The sequence below is a fragment of the Perkinsus marinus genome (assembly GCF_000006405.1).
Source record: "Perkinsus marinus ATCC 50983 genomic scaffold scf_1104296955314, whole genome shotgun sequence".
Lineage (NCBI taxonomy): Eukaryota > Perkinsozoa > Perkinsida > Perkinsidae > Perkinsus > Perkinsus marinus.
Window position 1 is genome coordinate 144,326 of NW_003207807.1, and position 20,147 is coordinate 164,472.

At 48.1% G+C, this 20,147-nt stretch overlaps 7 protein-coding genes across 7 annotated transcripts in view; 3 read left to right on the plus strand and 4 right to left on the minus strand.

The window, feature by feature from the left end:
* Pmar_PMAR024070 (hypothetical protein) overlaps positions 1–1,204 on the plus strand; it is a gene marked incomplete at both ends in the record, with an annotated part of 3,378 nt that extends 2,174 nt beyond the window's left edge. The window contains 2 exons of the mRNA XM_002775802.1: positions 440–518; positions 1,035–1,204. Of these exons, the coding sequence (XP_002775848.1) occupies positions 440–518; positions 1,035–1,204 (249 nt within the window). The remainder of the gene's footprint in view (positions 1–439; positions 519–1,034) is intronic.
* A 599-nt stretch (positions 1,205–1,803) lies between these two features.
* On the plus strand, positions 1,804–4,732 carry Pmar_PMAR024071 (hypothetical protein; the record flags this gene model as incomplete). The annotated part of the gene is made up of 7 exons (XM_002775803.1): positions 1,804–1,841; positions 1,932–2,051; positions 2,481–2,608; positions 2,660–2,854; positions 3,507–3,649; positions 3,701–3,792; positions 4,477–4,732. The coding sequence occupies 7 exons, from the start codon at positions 1,804–1,806 to the stop codon at positions 4,628–4,630; spliced, it is 870 nt and encodes a 289-aa protein (XP_002775849.1). The 3' UTR covers positions 4,631–4,732.
* Positions 4,733–4,879: 147 nt separating this feature from the next.
* On the plus strand, positions 4,880–8,933 carry Pmar_PMAR024072 (hypothetical protein; the record flags this gene model as incomplete). The annotated part of the gene is made up of 15 exons (XM_002775804.1): positions 4,880–5,044; positions 5,093–5,146; positions 5,198–5,344; positions 5,412–5,516; positions 5,568–5,641; positions 5,723–5,813; positions 5,863–5,964; positions 6,185–6,269; positions 6,463–6,568; positions 6,615–6,736; positions 6,786–7,564; positions 7,887–7,967; positions 8,014–8,130; positions 8,178–8,451; positions 8,908–8,933. The coding sequence occupies 15 exons, from the start codon at positions 4,880–4,882 to the stop codon at positions 8,931–8,933; spliced, it is 2,328 nt and encodes a 775-aa protein (XP_002775850.1).
* An 846-nt stretch (positions 8,934–9,779) lies between these two features.
* Pmar_PMAR024073 (hypothetical protein) lies at positions 9,780–12,506 on the minus strand (the record flags this gene model as incomplete). Its single annotated transcript, XM_002775805.1, has 8 exons — positions 9,780–9,788; positions 9,845–10,534; positions 10,595–10,658; positions 11,612–11,671; positions 11,814–11,932; positions 12,047–12,205; positions 12,249–12,391; positions 12,437–12,506. The coding sequence occupies 8 exons, from the start codon at positions 12,504–12,506 to the stop codon at positions 9,780–9,782; spliced, it is 1,314 nt and encodes a 437-aa protein (XP_002775851.1).
* A 65-nt stretch (positions 12,507–12,571) lies between these two features.
* Pmar_PMAR024074 (conserved hypothetical protein) lies at positions 12,572–14,635 on the minus strand. The gene is made up of 12 exons (XM_002775806.1): positions 14,466–14,635; positions 14,284–14,422; positions 14,116–14,238; positions 14,007–14,072; positions 13,810–13,956; positions 13,657–13,764; positions 13,498–13,599; positions 13,351–13,452; positions 13,195–13,300; positions 13,009–13,140; positions 12,717–12,790; positions 12,572–12,675 (listed from the first exon to the last, which is right to left on the minus strand). Exons 1-12 carry the CDS (start codon positions 14,624–14,626, stop codon positions 12,637–12,639), a joined length of 1,299 nt encoding a protein of 432 aa, XP_002775852.1. The 5' UTR covers positions 14,627–14,635; the 3' UTR covers positions 12,572–12,636.
* Positions 14,636–15,744: 1,109 nt separating this feature from the next.
* Positions 15,745–17,635, minus strand: Pmar_PMAR024075 (hypothetical protein). The gene is made up of 12 exons (XM_002775807.1): positions 17,431–17,635; positions 17,266–17,382; positions 17,137–17,222; positions 16,992–17,090; positions 16,736–16,873; positions 16,638–16,689; positions 16,497–16,591; positions 16,371–16,450; positions 16,201–16,323; positions 16,027–16,144; positions 15,879–15,981; positions 15,745–15,835 (listed from the first exon to the last, which is right to left on the minus strand). The coding sequence occupies exons 1-12, from the start codon at positions 17,600–17,602 to the stop codon at positions 15,780–15,782; spliced, it is 1,239 nt and encodes a 412-aa protein (XP_002775853.1). The 5' UTR covers positions 17,603–17,635; the 3' UTR covers positions 15,745–15,779.
* A 956-nt stretch (positions 17,636–18,591) lies between these two features.
* The window catches only part of Pmar_PMAR024076 (amp dependent ligase/synthetase, putative), a gene marked incomplete at both ends in the record, with an annotated part of 6,823 nt that continues 5,267 nt past the window's right edge, over positions 18,592–20,147 (minus strand). Inside the window, 7 exons of the mRNA XM_002775808.1 lie at positions 18,592–18,621; positions 18,667–18,751; positions 18,805–18,884; positions 19,174–19,245; positions 19,294–19,362; positions 19,408–19,521; positions 19,728–19,843. Coding sequence (XP_002775854.1) covers positions 18,592–18,621; positions 18,667–18,751; positions 18,805–18,884; positions 19,174–19,245; positions 19,294–19,362; positions 19,408–19,521; positions 19,728–19,843 — 566 coding nt within the window. The remainder of the gene's footprint in view (positions 18,622–18,666; positions 18,752–18,804; positions 18,885–19,173; positions 19,246–19,293; positions 19,363–19,407; positions 19,522–19,727; positions 19,844–20,147) is intronic.

A 20,147-nucleotide genomic window follows, 5' to 3' on the forward strand; every position in this document is an offset into this window, starting at 1 on the left:
CTGTCAGTGTTGATGCATCAATGAATTCATCAGGGTTTAGATTTTTTCCCCGGAGGTCAATACTCCTGTCGTGGAAGAGTCGCGATATGGCCACGAATGATGTAGACATCGATTGGTATTATCTATGTTGTTGCATTCGATCGGCCATCAACAGATTTGTATATAGTGGAGTTTCACCCGCGGTATGAAAACCACTTGTGAAAAACATATTTCAGGACTACTGTGTAGCGCGAATATCGCGTTTTTCACCGAGTTTTACACTACTTCACGTAGAACGGGTGAAACTCCAGTGTATGGCAGGTTCCTCCACGTTTTCTGGCCTGTTGTGAATCCAGCAAAAGCACGGGGAAAAATGAAGCGAAACCCGGAGGGCCTCAATTTGAGGCTAGCTATGTGATGATGATGAATAAAGTGGAGGGTTATAGATAATGCTGTTCAGGCTCGACCGTTAGAAGGCTGTCTGCATGGGTTTACGTTTAATGGGGATGCAGCCTGGGGGGAAGTCACTAGATTGATTAGTAATAAAATCGGGAATTGATTCTCAGTGTTGGAATATGTGTTACTTCCCTCAGCTGAGTTTTCGTTACTTGGGGTAGAAGTGTACAGAAACCAATGAAAATTTCCCAAAGTTTGCTCAGAACTTCACATAGACATGTAGTTGACCGTATGCATATTTTCCCACACCGTAGCGTGGCATGGGATAGTTTTGGAGCTCGCCTCCTCAGATGGTAGGATTGCGGGTGTATACTTTGTAATGAATTTCATAGGCTTTCAGATCTATAGATATCTAATGCCTTATTTATATTATAATGGAGTTTCACCCGTTTTACGAGAAATGGTGTAAAACTCGGTGAAAAACGCGATATTCGCGGTGATATGTAGTAGTCGTGAAATATGTTCTCCATATCACTAGGGTGGTGAAACTCCAATATTATTATTAGTATCATTATAAATATAAAAACTGATATACATACAATATATCATATTAGTATTATTTCACTAACGGGTATTACATATGTTCATTCATTGTATAGATGGTTTCATTACGGGAGTCGGGCAAGTTCCAGAGAAAGCTGACGAGGGTCTTCTTCACGATGGTGGTATTTTATCACCGACTGCAGCAGCTGCCTTGAGCGATGGAGTGGATGCAGTAGAGCCGGAGTGGCGTATGAGACTTTGTATGAGGGACACTATGTTGAGGTAAAATGCCGTTGCTGGGGATCGAACCTGGGTGGATCCTCGTACTTCAGCCTCTCTGATGGGTCGTGGCGAGTTGCAGTGCCCAACGCGCTAGTTACTCGGGCTATACCCCAGGGATCGGTATTCGATATAATGGCGCAGTTGCCAATGCTAGCAGGGGTAGGTCTTAGAGAAGACTGCTCTGGTATTGGTGTCGTAGGTTCCTGAATGTCACTACAGTGCTACAGCTTCCCGTAGACGACCCTCGGTGGCAACCACACTATCACGGAAAGATTCACTACAGTTGGAGATAGATGAGGGATTTCAAGGATGTGTATGTGGACAGGAGGCGGCTAATGAGCCTTGGTTGATCGGAGGAGTTTATAATACTGACTCGACAAAAAGTAAGCACTCACTTGGGAGTGTTGTTGGAATATATGTTCGCTTTTGTCGGCTGAGCTTGGGAGTTTCCTCACTAATTAGGAGAGTTTATATGCGAATTCGGGTAGAAGTGTACAGAAACCAACGAGAATTTCGTGCAAATTTTCCCACACTGCTGGTGGGTAACTGGGTTTGATTTTTCTCTGTGTTAGGTTCATCGACTGTTACTAAGCTTCGAGTAGTATGTTGCCGGGACGTATTATGTTTGAGGGCAAGGAAGTGTTGGAGAGGACCATACTGTCATCTCGAGCATGGAGTGGGCGATGGGAGTTGGGCCGAATTATGGTATGACGATATATATTTTCTGTCAGATATTCTCCTAGTGTGACCGAAGAATCGTTGTTGGTCTCCCGAAATGAGTTCCAAGAAATGATGCAACAGAAACTAGAAGTAGTGGAATTGCGAAGTCAGTTGAAGCAGGTCACTGAGAGGTAGGCCTTAGCACCCTTGAGAGCATCAGTGATGTTATCAGCGTTGGAATACATGTTCGCTACCCATTTTTTCCATTTACTACAAAATTCGGATAAATTTTTAGAGAAACTGATGATAATTTCCTGGAATTTTTATATTATTGCTAACACATGTAGTTGACCATGGGCGTGTTTTCCCCCCACATTGAATGGTATCGAATCATTACTACTTGTAATTTCTAATTGGCTTAATATTGACATTTTTTGTTATTATAGAAGTAGTTGGAATGTATGTTTGGTTTCCTCAGCTGAGCTCAGGAGTCAACTCGGAAGTTACTGAAATTTACGCTCGACTTAGTATAGAAGTTCACTAAAACAGGAATATTTCTCAAAATTTTCATATTTTCACCAACTTACGAAGTTGTAGTTTAAAGTGAAGTGTTTATTCAGATTTCAAGCATCTCGTCGTGAATGTGAACAGCTGCAGATGCAGTTGAAAGACGCGTGGTTGCAAGAGATAGCAATACCTAGTGGGAGTTCCAAGACGGACATTCCCAGTACTGCTACTGTGACTACTAGTGAGTACACGAAGTAGATGAGAAGCTGTGATGGGCTGGCTTGTTATTCAGATGGGAGTTCAACACACAAGTCGCGAAAGGGGAAGAAGATCAAGTTGAGCTCTCTGGTCAGCGGCGTGACTTCGGTGAAGCCCCATCATCGATCGTCGGCTTCTGGGGAGCGGTCGGTGCTTGTGGAAAGCACGAAGAGTGTTGCTACTGTCTCTAGTGGGGATAGTGACATTTCGGAGGAGGAGCTCAATAGCGGTAAGTAGGCTGGTGTGTTGGAGGAATATATGGTCGCTTTTTTCAGCTGAGCTCAGAAGTTTTTCCACTCATGATAGGAATTTGGGTAGAAATGTTGAGAAATCAATAAGAATTTTCTGGAATTTCCTCGAAAATTTTCATTTTGTCACCGACACATGTAGTTGACCATGTGCACATTTTCCCACATTGCCCTAGTGTATGAAACGACGGAGGTGTGGTATGGTTGAATCATTAAGCAGTGGTCATGGATGTGGAGTTGGCAATTACGACTATATTCTTTTCTAGGCCATTTTTCGTACTAGTTTAGCTTGTGGAACTTTTCAGATTGAAAATTTCAATGCTGGAGGCAGTATCAAAATTTGTTATAGTAATTTGTTATAGTCTCTCATCTGTGTCTACTTCTTTCTAAAATTCACATGGAAAATGTCGTATAATATTTTCGTAATATTCGGGATTTCATATTCCTAATTGGCGAATTTATGAGATTTTATTATTTTGGACTATTCAAAACGAACGCACTGGAGTTTCACCGAGTTTGATATGAAAAACACGAGTGTAAAACATATTTCGTGACCAATGCATCGCGTTTTTCACCGAGTTTTACGCCATTTCACGTAAAACGGGTGGTTGTTTCGGAAGCATTCCCCTCTAGGTTCGGTGGATCTAGAAGTGATGGTTAGAGTTTTGCAAAAAAAGTGTTCCCATTTGGAGATCGTATTGCGAGATCTCATGGATGAGAGAGAGGACGAGTTGTCCAACACGAAGTTGCTCAAGGGAGTTGTTAATGAGGAGCTTGTGAGTCTGGGTGCAAGTCATACCACTCCTTGGAGAAATCATGGTTTCCAGGCAAGTACGCGGACGGCGCAGTTGGAGGAAGCGGCGAAGTTGAAGAGGGAAGTTGATAATCTACGCATGCACAATGCGGCATTGGACAGCATGTAAGTAGCGAAGTCTCGGTCCTCGAACATTTGGACGTGTGATGACTTGACTTGACAATTTTAATACTCAATAAACAATCACTATATATGCGATGGGAGTAGTAGTAAAAGTGTACATATACACAGTTTGGTGACTTTCACGGGGAGATTAGCCATATTAGTGAGAGAGTTGAAGTCGTCAACCTAAAGGTGCTGCGAGTATTCGACCGCAGTAGAGAATTCACCATTGTAGTTTAGGAATTAAACTGAATAAATCTTGAAGGTGTGGTATATGTCTCGAGTTGAACGGTTATGCTCTGTTCCGTGTCTGCATGCACTTGGTGTGATATTTCTGTGAAGTGCAAGTTGATATAATGGAGTTTCACCCGTTTTACTCGAAGTGGCGTAAAACTCGGTGAAAAACGCGGTGATATGCAGTAGTCGTGAAATAGGTTTTTCATATCATTAGGGTGAAACTCCAGTAATATTTGATATTGGAATATTTGGTATGACAGTTTTGCAACATATGGTCACTTTCCTCAGCTGAGTTCTAATCATAGGAGCTTATGAGCGAACTGGGTTAGGAGTGCACGAAAACCAGCAAGAATTCCCTCAAAAATTTCCTCAGAATTTTCATATAGTCACCAATGCATGTGTTTGACCATGTGCAGTTTTTACCACACTGTGGCATGCAATCGTCGGTAGGTACCAGACTGCAGTGAAGAATCATGATTTAGCGTGCGCCCAGAGAGATTGGTGTCTGGGAAGGCTGACTCAAGAGGAGCACTCTGCACCAGATGATAGCACGGCTTTGTCGAAGATGCCCTCAACGCTTTCTACGGCATCTAATAGCACTTGAACCTGAGAATAATTTTGTGGCGCGCGACGGTTGGGGTGGCGCCCGTTGCAGGTCGTTGCAACATTTGTGTTACCATTGTTTTGGACGGCTCGAGAAAGGTGTCCTGAAAGCCGGCAAGTTTCAACATCATCATTTCAGCTTCACCTGTTCTCGCGTTGCAATACCAGGGGAAGAATACATCTTGGGGGGCGATTTTACCTGAGTGATATGGTCACGAAGTCGGATATTTTTACCCATCCGACGATTATCATGTATGCCCCTGCGAGTACCCCTCATCTGCCACCTCGTAGAGGGGATACCTCTCCTAGCGGTATGTCTCTACGGATGACTGGCGACAGCCCTGGTGGGGAGTCGAGGAATGAAAGGCTTAATAGCAGCAATCAAAGTATTTCCGCGAGTACTTTTTCAGCAACGGTAAGCTGGTTGGATCAGTATTGTGTTTTTGGTATGTGCCTTTGATAGGCTAAGCGAGAGCAGATAGCGCGGTTGAGGCAACGCAGGGAGTTTTTAGCACGAGTGAGAAATGCCTCCCCCAGGGATCGAACCGGGGACCTGTGGTGATTTCAGGTCGACCTCCTTTCACGTCAGAATGCTGCAGCGGGGAAGCCACCGATTGCTCCCAGTCCTCGAGGGACACCTCGGGACTCGCTTAGTGTCGATCTATGTGATAAGGGTCCTAAGGAGAAAGGGGTCGATGTTGCTACTGAAACTGAGGTGGGCTCTCATTCCTGCAACAATTGCAGCATTGGCGGCTGAGTTTTTTTATCGAATTTTCTATCAGATTTCGCAGTCCCAGGCCGAGCTTTGTCAAACTGAGGAGCCGGACGTTGTGAGTAGGAAGACGCAGACGGACGTATTACCGGAGCCTGAGGTCAAGCATAACGATGTGATGGAGTTGTGGTGACGGTGATATTTTTTCTACATCGTTTTTTGTCAGGAGGAGTATGCAGAGCTCGAGAAGCTACTAGAGGAAGCTCAGCAAGATGCTATAGGGCTTCAGCGGAAGGCTGAGTAATTTTATTGGTGCTTCGCTCCGCTGTTATTTTGTGGATTATTCATGATCGAATGCTGCTGTTGCAATGTTTCTCTCAGAGCGTCTGAGTCCCTCCTCGCTGATGTGACCGAACAGCTGAGATCAGCAGAAGATGAGCGGGATAGAGCTCGAGCGGAGCTTCAGGAGATGGTAGGGTTGGTGGGCGAGGCGGAGCGAAGCGAGAATTGATTATTTTCAGGATAGAATTGGCCCAGACCAATCTATGTTCGAGGAGCGCGAACAGGAGTTGAACAGCAATCTTCGTAATGCTGAGGAGACCATATTCCGCTTGAGGGCGGAAGTAAGAGAACTTAAGGCGCAGAAGTGAGGGGGGAAAGGGGATCCACCAGTGGTCGATCTTCCTATGTGATCTTCTGTGAGGGACATAGTTGCACTGTTGGCGTTGTGAGGCTTACATGCTCTACTATGATTTTGAGGAGATGATTCCAAAATCTGATTTTCGATTTTGATCACTCCACAGTGATGGTTGATAAATGAGACTTGGGTCTTATCCGCCTTAGGAACGCCCTCAATTTCGAGTTAGATCATTTAAAGTCGTCGCCGCTTTCGCCGAGGTCCGTTTCTTCGGACATTGTGACATCACCTGTGGAGCCTGAGTGTAAGTTGGGGTAGCGCCGCTATCGACTACTTTATCTCTACGAAAGAAAAGTGTTTTCGGCTGCAGGATAGCACTGCGATGGTCCTTATGGTATAATCTGTCATCGTGACGTGTGAAATTGGTTTATTATTCTACGGAGGAAATCACACCTTGTCGAAGGTTTGTGGTCCTTTTCTGTAGACCCCGACCTCCGCGCGGACTTGGACGCTGAGAAGGGCAGATGTTCAGAGCTAGCAGGAACAGTGGAAGAGTTGCGTGCTAGGGTAGAGGCCCTGTGCAATGAGAAGTGAGGGCATTCTGGAGGTTCATCAATGGACATGGGATGTTGCCAGGTCTGGTCTCGTTGAGAGCCTCACTAGGGAACAAACACGAGCTGTGGAGCTTGATAGAGCCCTTCAGGAGGCTAGCAGAGTTGAGGCAGAAAAGTTGAGCAATCTAGAGAGGGCCAATACTGGTGACAGATGGTTGCTTATTGGATAAGCTCATGAACAGCTTTCATTCAGAGAGTGCACCACCTCCTTCTCCTAGAGGAGAGCCAGAAACGACTTTGTCATCAGAACCCGTGAAGTCGTCCAGTTGTGCGGTTGTTAAACCGCCTTCATCTGGTTCCCAATTGCCTGTGCCCAATGCTACGGCCCCTGTCCCCAATGCTACGGCCCCTGTCCCCAGTGCTACGGCCCCTGTGCCCAATGCTACGGCCCCTGTCCCCAGTGCTACGGCCCCTGTGCCCAATGCTACGGCCCCTGTCCCCAGTGCTACGGCCCCTGTGCCCAATGCTACGGCCCCTGTCCCCAGTGCTACGGCCCCTGTCCCCAGTGCTACGGCCCGTGTGCCCAATGCTACGGCCCCTGTCCCCAGTGCTACGGCCCCTGTCCCCAGTGCTACGGCCCCTGTGCCCAATGCTACGGCCCCTGTGCCCAATGCTACGGCCCCTGTCCCCAGTGCTACGGCCCCTGTCCCCAGTGCTACGGCCCGTGTGCCCAATGCTACGGCCCCTGTGCCCAATGCTACAGTACCAACAGCTGCCACAAAGGCGGCTGTATCGTCGCCTGTGGGAGCTTCCAGTCTAATGATGAGCAGTCCAGCTGAGGTGGGTTCAATGCTCGAGTTTGGCGGTTTGACAGTCACCCCTCAGCGTGCTCACACTCGGAAGCCCTCGACTGTCTCCTCTTATAGCGCTGATGTGGCCGATGAGAGGACAGCGGAGGATATCAGGACGGCTGGTGTTCCTAAGGACATGTTCCAGCAACATTCCAGTGAGCTCATGCTCGTGGATGCTGAGGTACGTTTCAGGGAGTCATCGAGCAACTTGAAATGTTCCCGGAGGAATTTTCCCAGGAACGACTTCTGGACTCTCAAAATGGCTAGGAACATATTTTCGGCCAATTTTGGAGATTTTCCCCATTATAATCGCTCATTCGGAACATTTTTCCTAGTCTCGGCGGGATCTTAGGAACGTTATTTCTGAGAGCTGGATGACTCTCTGGTACGTTTCTCACGCTGCGGGGCCTTTGCTCGGCATTGATACTTATGTTGTTGGTTTCACGGACAGTGATGGAGAGATCCTCCGACTTCTTTAGGACTGGAGAGTGCTCTTTTGTTAGGGCGGGGAGGAAGCGTTGGCGTCTCCCGTCGAAGAGCTGCGGAAAACTGCTGGAAAACAGACTCCACCTGACGACTTTTGGGTGAGGGTTCCTCTAAACGATGGAGTGGAAGTTCTCTGTGGTTCAGGGTACCGACGCGGCGTCCCCCATTCCCAGATACGGGGTGTCGAACACTGGCAATGCGGCAGTCTTCGCCATCAGTACGCCTGATGGAGATCATCACGTGCAACCTGGAGGCGCTCAGGTGAGTGCCACTTCAGAGCGAAAGCCGTGGAAAGATCCTTTCCTCAGGATTCGACTGTGAGTTTTTCACCAGAGACAGCTGGTGGTACGCGAAGTGGCAGTGGCTCAGTTAAGAGCGGAGCGAAGCAGAAGAAGTCGGATGATTCGGGGGATACGAGTTTCACTCGACGACCCACGGGCGTAGCGACATTGTTTGAGGATGACGAAGTGGACACCTCTGCCTTATTTGGTTCTGCTACTGCAAAGGACGACGGTCTGGACTTTGACAGTATTCTCAATTCGGAGCCCTCGACACCGTTCACGCAAGGCCCCGGGCAACAGGGTACGACACAGTACGGCAACGGCTCGAGTTATCCCCAGCAGCAGCAATCGGGAGTGGGCGCTAGGCCGTACACCAACAGCAGGGCAGGGCATAGCAGTGGTTACTCTAGTGCAGCTAACTCGATGGGGAGCTGGAACAACAGCAACAGCTCGTGGAACTATGTGGAACAGCCGCAACAACAATCGCCATATACCAGCAGCAGTAGCGGTGGAGGCTTCCAGCACCAACAACAACATCAGCGACAGCGACAGAACAATTCTCCATATCCAACTAGTGCGAGGGGTGTGGGGAATGCGTACAACAATTATGGTGCTCCACAGCAAGTACAACAAACTCAACAGCAAGGGTGGGGCGCTCGTCCGGTTCAGCAGGCTTATCAACAGAACCGCTGGCAACAACCAAATACCCCTACACAGAGTGGAGTGGGACCGCGGTCATACGATGCGTCGAAGCCAGGGTTTGGAGGTCTCCAGCGTCGTTAACCTGTTGGTCTGCTCTGCGCCAAGTCAACCATTTGCTCGGTGTGGGTTTCCCTGTATTTTTTGTTGCCGCATCCAGCAATCATACCTGTACGGTTACGGCACTTATTCATCTTCAATAAATTGGTCTTAGTGTTTAGTTGGAAGTCTAACACATCTGAGGTGAGATCTTCTTCCACGTGCTAATCATCTAACCGACGAGACAATATCTATTAGATATATGTGGAGGGCACTCTATGATGAAACCATGGGCTAGAACATATATTGTTTGCATGTACATGATTCCGAGATCAATTCCCAGCATATCCATGGATTGTTTACGACTTGACTGGATAGTTCTAATCGAGATTCTAATCGAATTAGGGTTAATTTCTCACTTCCTTGATCTCGCTTGGCGAGGATGATGTAACCATCGCTCAGTGGCTAAACGTGACAGTTCCTCGTAAAATGGTCTCTTAAGGGCATCGGGTTTTGTATTGATACTACAACCGAAAGAGAGCCTATGGCGATCGAGTGGCAACATTCCCTGCCTCGATGTATTGCCGAACTCAACAGGTTAAACTGATCATGCATTGTAAGCTAATTTACAGTACACATTATCCATCGATGCTCGGGTGACTCAACGGTGTGATCGACGATGAACACACGCTCCACCTTTCTCTCTAGCGCCAAGAACCTCCCTAGTTGTCTTATCGTCATGATATCTCAGCGTACAACATCTTGCATGTGTATCGAATTCTTCACTTCCTAAATATCCCTCTGTTACTGACTCAACAAAATTACATACCCGTCACTATTCCTGTTGTAATTCAATTCAGATAGTACAAACATGACAGATCGCTACCTAGGCTAGGTAACCTAGCGAGTCACGTAATGAGTCAACATCTTGAAACCTTGATGTGAGGTAGACTCACATCTTCTTGCCTAATCAAAGTCAACCATGAACCATGGTAAACCAGGGCGAATTTGCCTTGAGCAAGTTCTGGGAAATTCTTAAAACCATTATCTTGATCACTAAGTCTGATGTCAGAGCTGCTAATCCAATACTTGGCAGGAAGGACGAGGTTCTCCCAGCCATAAAAATAATCACTACTAAGAATATGTAAAGTCATATAGGACTCGGTGAATCTAATTTCGAACGGCGGGAGCTCGCTGCCATCATCCAAGCACCATGTAGTATAGGAGACGGTTGCCACCGTGGGAGGTTTTACTCCCTCTATTCCGGGGAGAGGACCGCAGATACCCTCACGCTTGTAAGTCCCAATATAATCACCGCCGAGATGGATAGAGATGTTACTCACGAAATAGCTCAGCTGAAGCGCAGAGAACTCCACGGACGCTTCAGCTTCGCGAACTGGATCGGCACCATATGTATAAATCATGTTGCTCTCCCAGTAGTATTGCATATAATAGACCTCACCATTATAGAGGACAGCGAGAGTGTTGCCGGAGAAACCTATCGAGTCGAATGTATCGTCAGGCTGACCACACCATGTTCCAGCCAGACCGTCCTCAGTTGGTGTATCTGTTGGACCAGATGGGGTCGTCGACGTCGTTGTCGAGCTAGGGAAGCGAGTAGTAACAGGGCCGCATATGGTCTTAACCTGGGTCGGATAGAAAACACCAATAGAGTTGACTAGCGAGTAGCCAGTAAGTTGGCCTACCTCGTCAGCTACAGCGTAAAAGAAACGGAGAGAAGAGAAACCAGGGTCTTCCCCAGCCTCCGATCTAACATGGTATACATACATAACATTGCCTTCCCAAAAGTATTGCATAATGAAGGCTACTCCTCGGGATTGGATCAATAAATCACCATTGTCAGGAAAAGTGAGAAAATCGACAGTCCAAAGATCTTCAGGGTCGATTCCAGTGTAAGTGTTGCACCACGATCCACGCAAGTCTTCGAACGATGGAGTAATCTCAGAAGTTACTGCAGTAGTTCCACTCGTAGTACTCGAAGTCGTCACATGGTTCGGTCCAGTAGTAATGCTGGGTGGCGAGGGAGTTACTGTGTCACATCTTAGGACGGAACCTCGACAGTTCTGAGGACCATCGCTCGCAGAGCAGAGAGACCCATCAGATCTGACTTGAATTCCATGACAAACAGCGGGGACCTTCCAATCCATACAATAGGACGATATGCAGTTGGGCACGTCGGCACACGTGATGTCACAGTAGTCGATGGAATACGCGTGGTTCAAAACAGAAGTCGCAAACAGGAGCCAAACACTGACGTTGCGCATGGGGGCGATCAAAGACGCGTCGGAGAAATGAGTAAATATGTCCGTCCATGCGTCCACCTATTTAGTGATGGCACTCGTAAGAAACGACCGGATATCAAACCGTTACGATACAGGCTGACTAGGCGCGCGCCGCATCCTATCGTTGAATTGAGGCTGATAGTGTCCGCCAAGACTTGGTATTGACGGAGGTGGGAGGGTGAAGTAAGACTCCTGAGTCAATCAGTACCAGGAGAGTTTGAGTAAGGATAAGTAGTATTACACTCAAATTAAACAGGGTCTTACCTGGAGCTTTTTCGTGGTACATTCAACAATCATTGTGATTTCTTGTGAGTTAACACTTTGGCCGATCGCGCTCCATATGACTATGACTCAACTCGGGACTTCAGTTCGAAACTCAAGTTGCGCACGGCAGTTCACAAGTCCCCCAAACTCCGCTACCGACGGGCATCCCGCGCCTCGAATCGAGGGGATAGTATTTGCAGCAGCTTCATGCCGTTCCTGAAGCACAAGAGACGACTTCCTTAACGGAAGCTCGTTTGCCCTTCAAACTTCACTTGTGTTTCAACTTTTCTCTCCTCGAACTTCTAGGAAATGTTCAGCTCCCCAATGCCACCGGATAAGATCTCATTCCAGCACTTACTCAACATCAACCTCAAAGCCATCTCTGGTGAGCTCTATCCGATAATTGTTATTCAAAGTGTTAACAAGCCCACCCGCAGCTGAGTACGGCACCTCAGTCTCCTTGACAATCCAGTGGACCTACCCAACGACACAATAATAACGAGTCGTTGTTATTGTCTACAAAAACTGCTCTTCGCTGTGGTCGTTATTAACGACCACAACGAAGAGCAGTTTTTTCAGCTTCGTACTCACCTTGCAGCCTTCGGGAAAGGTACTCCCAACGCCTCCCATTTCTTCCGTGTTAGCAGGGCATATAGCCGCTCCATAGCCCAGGTAGTGCCCTCGCCCTGTAGTGGAGTAATCAGATGCGGGCAGGGCGATTACCAAAACCACAAAGCCTTCACACTGGGCCTAGAAGGAAACCACTACAGCATTGAGAATCACTTCCGCTCACCGCCATGATCTCCCATAGCTTCCGAGCTGTCTGCTTGCTCAGAGGCCACACACCAAGTTCGAAGGCCTCCTGAGCTACTTCAGCACTAGGCGAACGACACAAGACGATATTCAAATGGGAAGGGTTTTTCTTGGCCAAGTTTTCTAATAGAATGTACTCAGGAATTGGAGATAGGGATTAGTGCTCACCCAAATCTCGAAACCGAGCTGGTAGACCTCGGGTGAGTGCCGAGTCGAGGCCGGGGGAAGGCAACACCATAGGAAATGCTAATGACAGAGAACTCAGAAAAACAGCAAACACGAAATGCTGAAGGCTCTTCGAATTGAAGCGGAAACTTGCTTGTGAATTTGAAAACAGTTATAGGACACACAGTAGAGAAAGTGGTCTTCTAGAATCGACATTCCCGAGCAGAGGGAAGTTCATTAACCTAAAGGCACGCTACAGCTAGAGAACAGTAGTGCGGCTCACCATCCAGGCATCAGACTCATCCACGACTTCGCCTTCCTTGTGCAGCATCTTCCATTGTAAGATGTCTTCAACCACTAAATGGACAATTCGCAATGGTTTTGTTCATCAATGAGCTAGAGGCTTATAGTCTATTGGAATTCAGCTTCACCCAGTTCTCATGAGCCTTCCATTTCTGGCCTCGTCCGATTCTACCACGCGCATTTCATCTTCAATTCCTCAAATTCTATCGATTCACCACCGATAATATGCTCATAAGATTACCACGGCTAAGGGCGTGCGACTAGAGGCCTACCAGCATTAGCAGTGGATTGACTGCAGGAGATGTTAGCCGCGATGATGCCCGTCGGGCCCCTCTTAGCCCAGCCAGCTAGATACAGACCTGCTCGAACTCGGCCGCTGCCGTCATGGGCCATGCCCCCCGTATCTGAGGAGAATACACTAAGTAAACGGTTGTGGTCCCCCGGGATGGTCCACACACCCGAGTCGATTCGGAGGTGCTTCGTGACGTGATCAGCAGCGCCCTCGGCCGGAGGGGGTATCACTTTGAACCGTACAGCCTCTATCAGCAGACCGCACGGTATGATCTGACAAAAGAGTGGTATCATTCAGCAGCCACCAATGAGGTCTTCCCCACTTCAGTGGAGCCGTCAGGATGCTCAACCTCTACTCCTTCCAAAGCTCCTCCTTGCTCACTCGTGATGACCCTCTTGGGCACACTGTGGAAGCGCAATAGTATCTGCCGTCAACATCAACCACTACGAACGGACACCACTAAGAGTACCTGCCGGCCCTCAGACGGCAGGTCTCGGGATGTCATCGCCTCAATGAGGTGCAACCCACGCTTCTTGGCACGGTCAAGATGCCAATCCTGCTTGCCAATGAGCTGAGCGCAGAGTGGCAGAATATCAATCGATAGTTCGTTACAGTTCATCGCTCCTACCTCAGACTCGTATGCCCTTGCGGTGACACCATCGATGCGAGTGATCTCACGCAACTCCTTGTTCGTGAACTTAGCCTCGGGAAAGCCCCTTCGGCCCACAACTGATACCTGGCTGAGCAACATACCGTACGAGAGTCTACGAAGAACACCGACTTTGCCAGAGTTCGGTGGACGCTTCGATAGCCACTGCAGAGCCTCTCTGCTGATCTCGGTGCTCTCGAACTCCCCTACTGGCTTGGACAGCACACGAGCAACGTCCAAGGCCACATTGCCGTGACCAATAACAACAACCTTTTCCGTCTGAAGCAAGCATGCCCTCTAGATACCATCTTGAGAGACTCTCCACTCACCTCCTCAGCCGGAGGCAGCATGGACGTCACCGCGGCGAAGTCTGGATGCCCATTGTACCATGAGACCTGACCAGAAGCTCATACCACCAACAGGAGCGCAATCACTCACGAAGTCCCGCGCCGACAATATGCCTCGTCGGACTTGCTCACTTCCTGGCAGCCCAAGACGGTGTGCATCCTGAGCACCAGTCGCTACTACAATCCCGTCATAGTGCTGCTGTAGGCTCGACAGCTGAGGGGACAACTACAAACACTTGGGCGGAGCGAAGCACCCTACCTTCGGCTCAGCCTCGGCAAAGAGGCGAAAGCGGTCGTGATATTCATGAGCAACTGCTCGGAACTCGTTACGGACATTTTTCACTTCGGGATGGTCCGGCGCGACGCCATAGTTGACCAACCCGAAAGGCTCTGGTAACCTGTCAAGAGACGTTTGCCACTCAGCACAGCGTCGCCCCATACCGTTCAAACATGTCGATACGTGCTGAATCTAACTGCCGCATTATGTACTTCGCAGTGTAGAAGGCTCCCGGGCCCGAGCCGAGGACGGCTAGTCTTGGAGCAATCTTGGAGAGGACTGGTGCGGATAGTCGAAGAAACCCATTTGGGACCCTCGACGACATCGTGAAAAGTAATTTGTCAAACTACGAGGGTTGTTGAGAGAGAAATTAGATGGGCTCCTCCAATACAACGCGAGACGTCTCCCCGATAACATCAAAAAGGAAACAAGGGTGAAGGCATGCTCAGGATGAGCTTAGTCCAGCCGACGTATGTTGATGATGAGTACTGCGTCATAAGGGCGACCCTCTCTCTATCGCCGAGACATATTCACTAACACGATAAGACTTCTAGTACTGTTGTTAAACTCACAACCTCTACCCCTCGCTGCTTGTCATCTCCCGTATATTACAACCGGCTGTAAGCTGTATCCGCCCTCGCACAATCACTGCAGTGCCGAAGTCGACTTCCGACTACTTTTCAGAGGTAGTGTATCTTTCCTCGTAGACGAGATACCTTACAGGGACTCTCTTTGGATCGTCGAGGAGTTGAAGCTGAAACGCGGGCAAAGGTACCACTCACCCTCGTACGAGATCTTCTAGTGGCCAACGATCTCGATGACCTATCATGAGTATGTTGTAACTAACACGCTCGATAATATCCGCCTAAATTCAATACCCTCCAGTGTTGGCTATTTTCGAAGTGTAACTCACTGCTAATACTGAGCAGTATCAAACATATATGTAAAGACCAACACCAAGTTTGATAGGATGGACCCTCTAGTATTACCTCATGACATCAGCAGCATGAGTCGTCAATCGACCTCCACAGTGGAAGCATACACACTCAAAAGAAGACACAACTCGTCAATAGACAGATCTATACCTTCTGAGCCTCACCTACTATAACTCAACTCAACCCAAGACGATAGCACAAAACTAGTCAATAGTGGTATCTTGAAATTGTGTTGAGGATTTACTCGAGTGGTTGCTTACTCTAATCACAATGGGGACATGCTAAGGTTCCGGGTTCGAACCGCACGTCTGACAATTCTTTCAAAAAATCACACGCGGAATGCCATTGTCGTGATGTCCCGATACGCGAGAGTAGATGGTGTACACCTTTCCTACAACTTCATTACTGGTCTTCATAGCAGCACCACGAAGAGAGTATCAACGCGTTAGGTCCTGTGAGCCTTGTTTGAGTTCACTGCACTGTTTTTTGACACTGTTCATCTTGGCAGTAGAGAAACACTTATTAAATAGTTCATCATATATGCTATACAGTTCTTATCTCTGTCGTCACTTGTTTCGGCGACTTGCTCTCATCACGGCCTGTTTAAGGGCGATCCAAGCAGCGAACCCTCTCAGCACTCACCTAGATCTCGCTGTTCGCCACTAGTAGGCTCCGCTCCGCCACCATTAACTTCCCCATCGAGGAAATTGACGAATTTGTCCGCTAGTGAGGAGTTCCGCGTCAACTATCATACAGACGTGAGCACAGCGAGTGTCTACCACTTCCCTACCGTAGGACCGGTACTGGCTGAGTACCGCCTCACAGGCAGACCACACTCACGTCGGACCTCATCTGGTAGCCGTATGACCTCTGCCATCACCGACAATGCATCTGTCCGAACAGCTGAACTGAAGAAAAACCACATCGTTCGACGGAAAAAACTCCGCTCCGCCCTGCCGTTTACTTATCGATATTCGCAGCAACACGAACCAGCATCTGCCGTAATATACCAGCATCAACTCTATCCTCGTCATCTAGCTTCTCAGAGAGCTCAGCACGATCAGCCACGACTTTAGCCAGCATGAGCCTAGACCCTCAGACGATATCTCGATCATCGTTTAGACACCGTTATACTTGTATTTCGCCAAATCGTCTTGTGCAGTCTCGGCGACTTCCTCTGCACTATTGGTTCTTTCCTCAGCGGCTTCAATCGCCTGGTGGAGTCTATGCGTTATTAGACGTTCCCAACATCGCGGGTACTTTCATATGTTCCTTATGGAGTTCTTCCAGCTGTTGTTTCAGTTCAACATTCTCTGCATTCGTTCGACTCACCTCCTGGGTCATGCGTGCTCTCTCTGACAACCTCATGAGCAATACAAGAAAACGCGAAATACTGCTCACCAATTTCATGCCGTTCTGTCTCCTCCTCCACTGCTCTCATTAACTCAGCAATCTACAAGCCAGCAATCTCAAACGCATAAGCCTTCCTAATGCCTTACAGCCTGATCCTGCTGCTGCTCAGGAACTGAGGCCTCGCTCGCGGTCGATGCTGAGGCCACCATATCGCTGAGCACTCGCACTGTTGTTTGCAGCCTTACCAATAGAGGGCCCTTGGAAGGTATTGTGTCCCGGGGTAACTAAAGCAACCTCAAAGTCCAAGTGCCAGAGTGAAAATATAGGGAAAACCGGCCGCTCTGGCAAAGAGCCCACGAAATACACAAGTATGGGATCACCGTAAGCTGAATGGATACTCACACTCTTTGATACATCCGTAAGGGTTCTGTTCGCTGCCGTGGCCTGCTTGATAATCTGCGCGATCGAAGCCCGACCATTCGAACTATCCGATGACAAAACCTGCCCTCAGTGGTGACACAGTAGGGCAAGCGTCACCCTTGATTACGTCGAGAAGGTCATCCACGCTGGACGATGACTGCGAACTCGTAACGCCACCCAGTTGGATTGCAGTAGACCCAGACTGACCAGATGCTGAAAAATATAATGGAAACTCCACATAGCCTTCCACACTTACTAGGCATCACTGTATATGCATCATCATGAATAGCACCACCAGGGGAAGGCGGTGGCGGAGGCGGTGGCGGAGGAGGAGGCGGGGGGTCCTCATCGGCCTCTAGTGCTGGAACGGATTCTGAGCTGATAAATACAATCACTTATAGAGGCGTTAACCATACCGCACCTTCGTCACAAATGGCGGGCTCCTGTGTCGATGGACCGACTCGACTGGAAGGTGATTGAGCAGTAGGAGACTCCCCTTCGCTTTCCTCAGCCTCATCTTCTAATGCATCTCGAAGCTCTACCATGGCTTGATCAGCCAACTCACGAGCCCGACCACTTAATCTGCTGAGCATAATAAAACAATCGTGAAATGAGCAGGAACTGGATGAAGACCTCGGGAGGTCAGCATTAACCCATCGTCCAGTTGAAAATAAGTCAATTCATTGCTTTCACTTTCACATTGGAATTTCACCGGCAATATGAAAAACACTGGTGAAATAACATCTCACGATTACTGCATATCACCGCAAGTATCGCGTTTTTCACCGAGTTTAACCGTAAATCTCGGTGAAAAACGCGATATTCTCGGCCTGTAGTAGTCATTAAATATGTTTTTCACTAGTGTTTCACTAGGGTGAAACTCCAATGAACATGCTATAGTGCAACTGATGGCTATTATCAACAACGTTGACTCTGAATTGAATGCAGACTGCCATGTAGTGATGTTATGACGATGCCTCACAATTTGTGAACTACACCGTCATCGGTAACACCGCTATATAAAATTCACAGTTTCCCACGAACCTCGTTGCTTTCCAACCTGCCCTTCCCAAAGACCAGCGCTGAGCTATAGATTTCTTCCTGGCTCATTGCAACTCCCAGTGCGGGATCTCCAACCATTGTACTATCTCGACAACTCGACACCACTTCACATTTGATAACAACATGTTAAAGGCATCAACGAGCATGTTACATATTATGCCACCACAAAAATATGAACTCACCTGAAGATACCCCTCCAGACCGTAAATAAGCATAAACCCATCTTCGCACCGACACACACGCGGTCATCATGCAGTCAAGGCTCTCGAAGAAGGGATCCACAGATCAAGGTATCCACATTAACTCAACTCGATAACGTAGACCATAGCACTACCACGTGTGTGATTATCAACGAACAGCAGCTCAGCAATGACGGAGGGAAGCGACCATCACGGTGACTAGGAAAGATCAGCTCAGGCCCATCGATAAGCCTAGCTGGGGCAGTAGCAACTATACGTGTTCAAAGTAAGACTAATAAAAACAATTATTCAATCAGAGTCGGTCGGAAAGTCACAACGCCTTATACGTCGGGCTGCATCAAGTCCTTTATCTACGAGAGAATATCTTTGGTGACACTCTGGTGACACGAGCTGACCTTAGCTGTCACATACCAGGACAGGAGGGCATCCAGCAACCATCCAACGCTTTCAATCGTAGCCGAGACGAACCAGAACCCATGCCTGACGAGTCACTCGTGTCGAGATTAGCCCACGGCATAGGCCCTTCCGCTCACGTATGTCTATCCAGCATTGCATCACTGAGTAAGCCCTCTATACTGCCGCAAGGAACGAAGGCAAAACATACCATAACAATCTGAACAGACTCTACAGCCTTCCCAGGTCGAATTCGGGTTTACGCGCGACTCCGGTTAAATTAAACTTGCAAATAGTCGGGGTGTAACATTAATCTACTCGGAGTTTTATTAGAACCATGGGTAAAATGATAATAAAGACGGGAAAACATTAACCATATGGGGGAAAATTTTCACTTGTAGGTAAGAACGAGAGAAATACGAAGTGAGAAAACACCCTTGACTAGCACAGGGCAGAGAAGAGACAATTTTCAGTAAAATTTCACGGGCAGAAGGAGCTAGAGAACTCACCGTTAAAAGTGTCTGAGCGAATCGGAATGCATCCAGATCGTCAGTTATTTCCTCAACCATGCCTCTGAATCCCTATAGCAAGCACAGCTCTCCAAAAATACACAGTGCAATAACTACTACTCGGTAGAAGCCATAAAATCCCAAGGAACCAAAAACCACAGTATTGAGAACAGCGTATAGAAGCCGGACCTGTCAGTGAGCAATCGGTTCAACCTCGTCGAAGGTGCGGCTCACCAATTCAGCCTCCTCATACAATGCAACTACCACTAAGGTGTCCACTATATTCACTGCTAATAGCGCTATAGTGAGCTGAAGTGAGAGATGCAAGAGCTTACCAGCGTTGAAGATCTGCGAGCAATAAGTGGGGTACTCGACAGAGCAACTCGCCATACCTCGCCAACGGGAAGATCATCCATGTCAAAGTGTACTATTTTGAGGTAGGGAGGATAGTTGGAATCAGTCCAGTCTACAGTGCATGCTGGCTCTTCTATCTCTAAGATGCTACTAGCTCTAGTGGAGGATGAACTAGTGCTGTTGAGTCGATCGAGACGCACCATGTCGATGCCCTCCTGAGGATGCGAGCATCGGCTGCTGAGGTCGAGATTGACGTTTACCAGATCCTGGAATTCCTCTGCACCTTTCTTGTGCACAGCAGGCATCATGTTGGCCACTAGCTTATTAAAACAAACAAAAACCTGCGCTCATTTTTTAACTCTGATTCACTGTAGCAACCCCAATATGAAAAGTCTTTCTCAAGAAGACAAAGGCCCGTATGCAAAGATTAATCGTCATGATAGGACATGATACGTCACGCTCTGGAAGGCCAACCTACAATGCTCAGCCGGGCTGAGTCAACCCCCTCCCCCTGGATTCTCCTCGACAAAGTGGTAGTTTCCATGCTCCAAGCCACTGGTAAACACAAGTTCGTCCAACAACAACTATCACTTCTGTGTCACGAAACCAGCATTGTTGGC

Excerpts from the sequence above, each read along its gene's own strand:
- Pmar_PMAR024074 (XM_002775806.1), bottom strand. The coding sequence starts at position 14,626 with ATGTCGTCGAGGGTCCCAAATGGGTTTCTTCGACTATCCGCACCAGTC. Across the intron at positions 14,423-14,465 it reads CGTATCGACATGTTTGAACG|GTTACCAGAGCCTTTCGGGT; the intron begins GTATGGGGCGAC and ends GTCTCTTGACAG. Across the intron at positions 14,073-14,115 it reads TATTGTCGGCGCGGGACTTC|GTCTCATGGTACAATGGGCA; the intron begins GTGAGTGATTGC and ends GCTTCTGGTCAG.
- Pmar_PMAR024075 (XM_002775807.1), bottom strand. The coding sequence starts at position 17,602 with ATGCTCAGCAGATTAAGTGGTCGGGCTCGTGAGTTGGCTGATCAAGCC. Across the intron at positions 16,874-16,991 it reads TTACGGATGTATCAAAGAGT|TTACCCCGGGACACAATACC; the intron begins GTGAGTATCCAT and ends AGGTTGCTTTAG. Across the intron at positions 16,690-16,735 it reads AGCAGCAGCAGGATCAGGCT|ATTGCTGAGTTAATGAGAGC; the intron begins GTAAGGCATTAG and ends GCTGGCTTGTAG.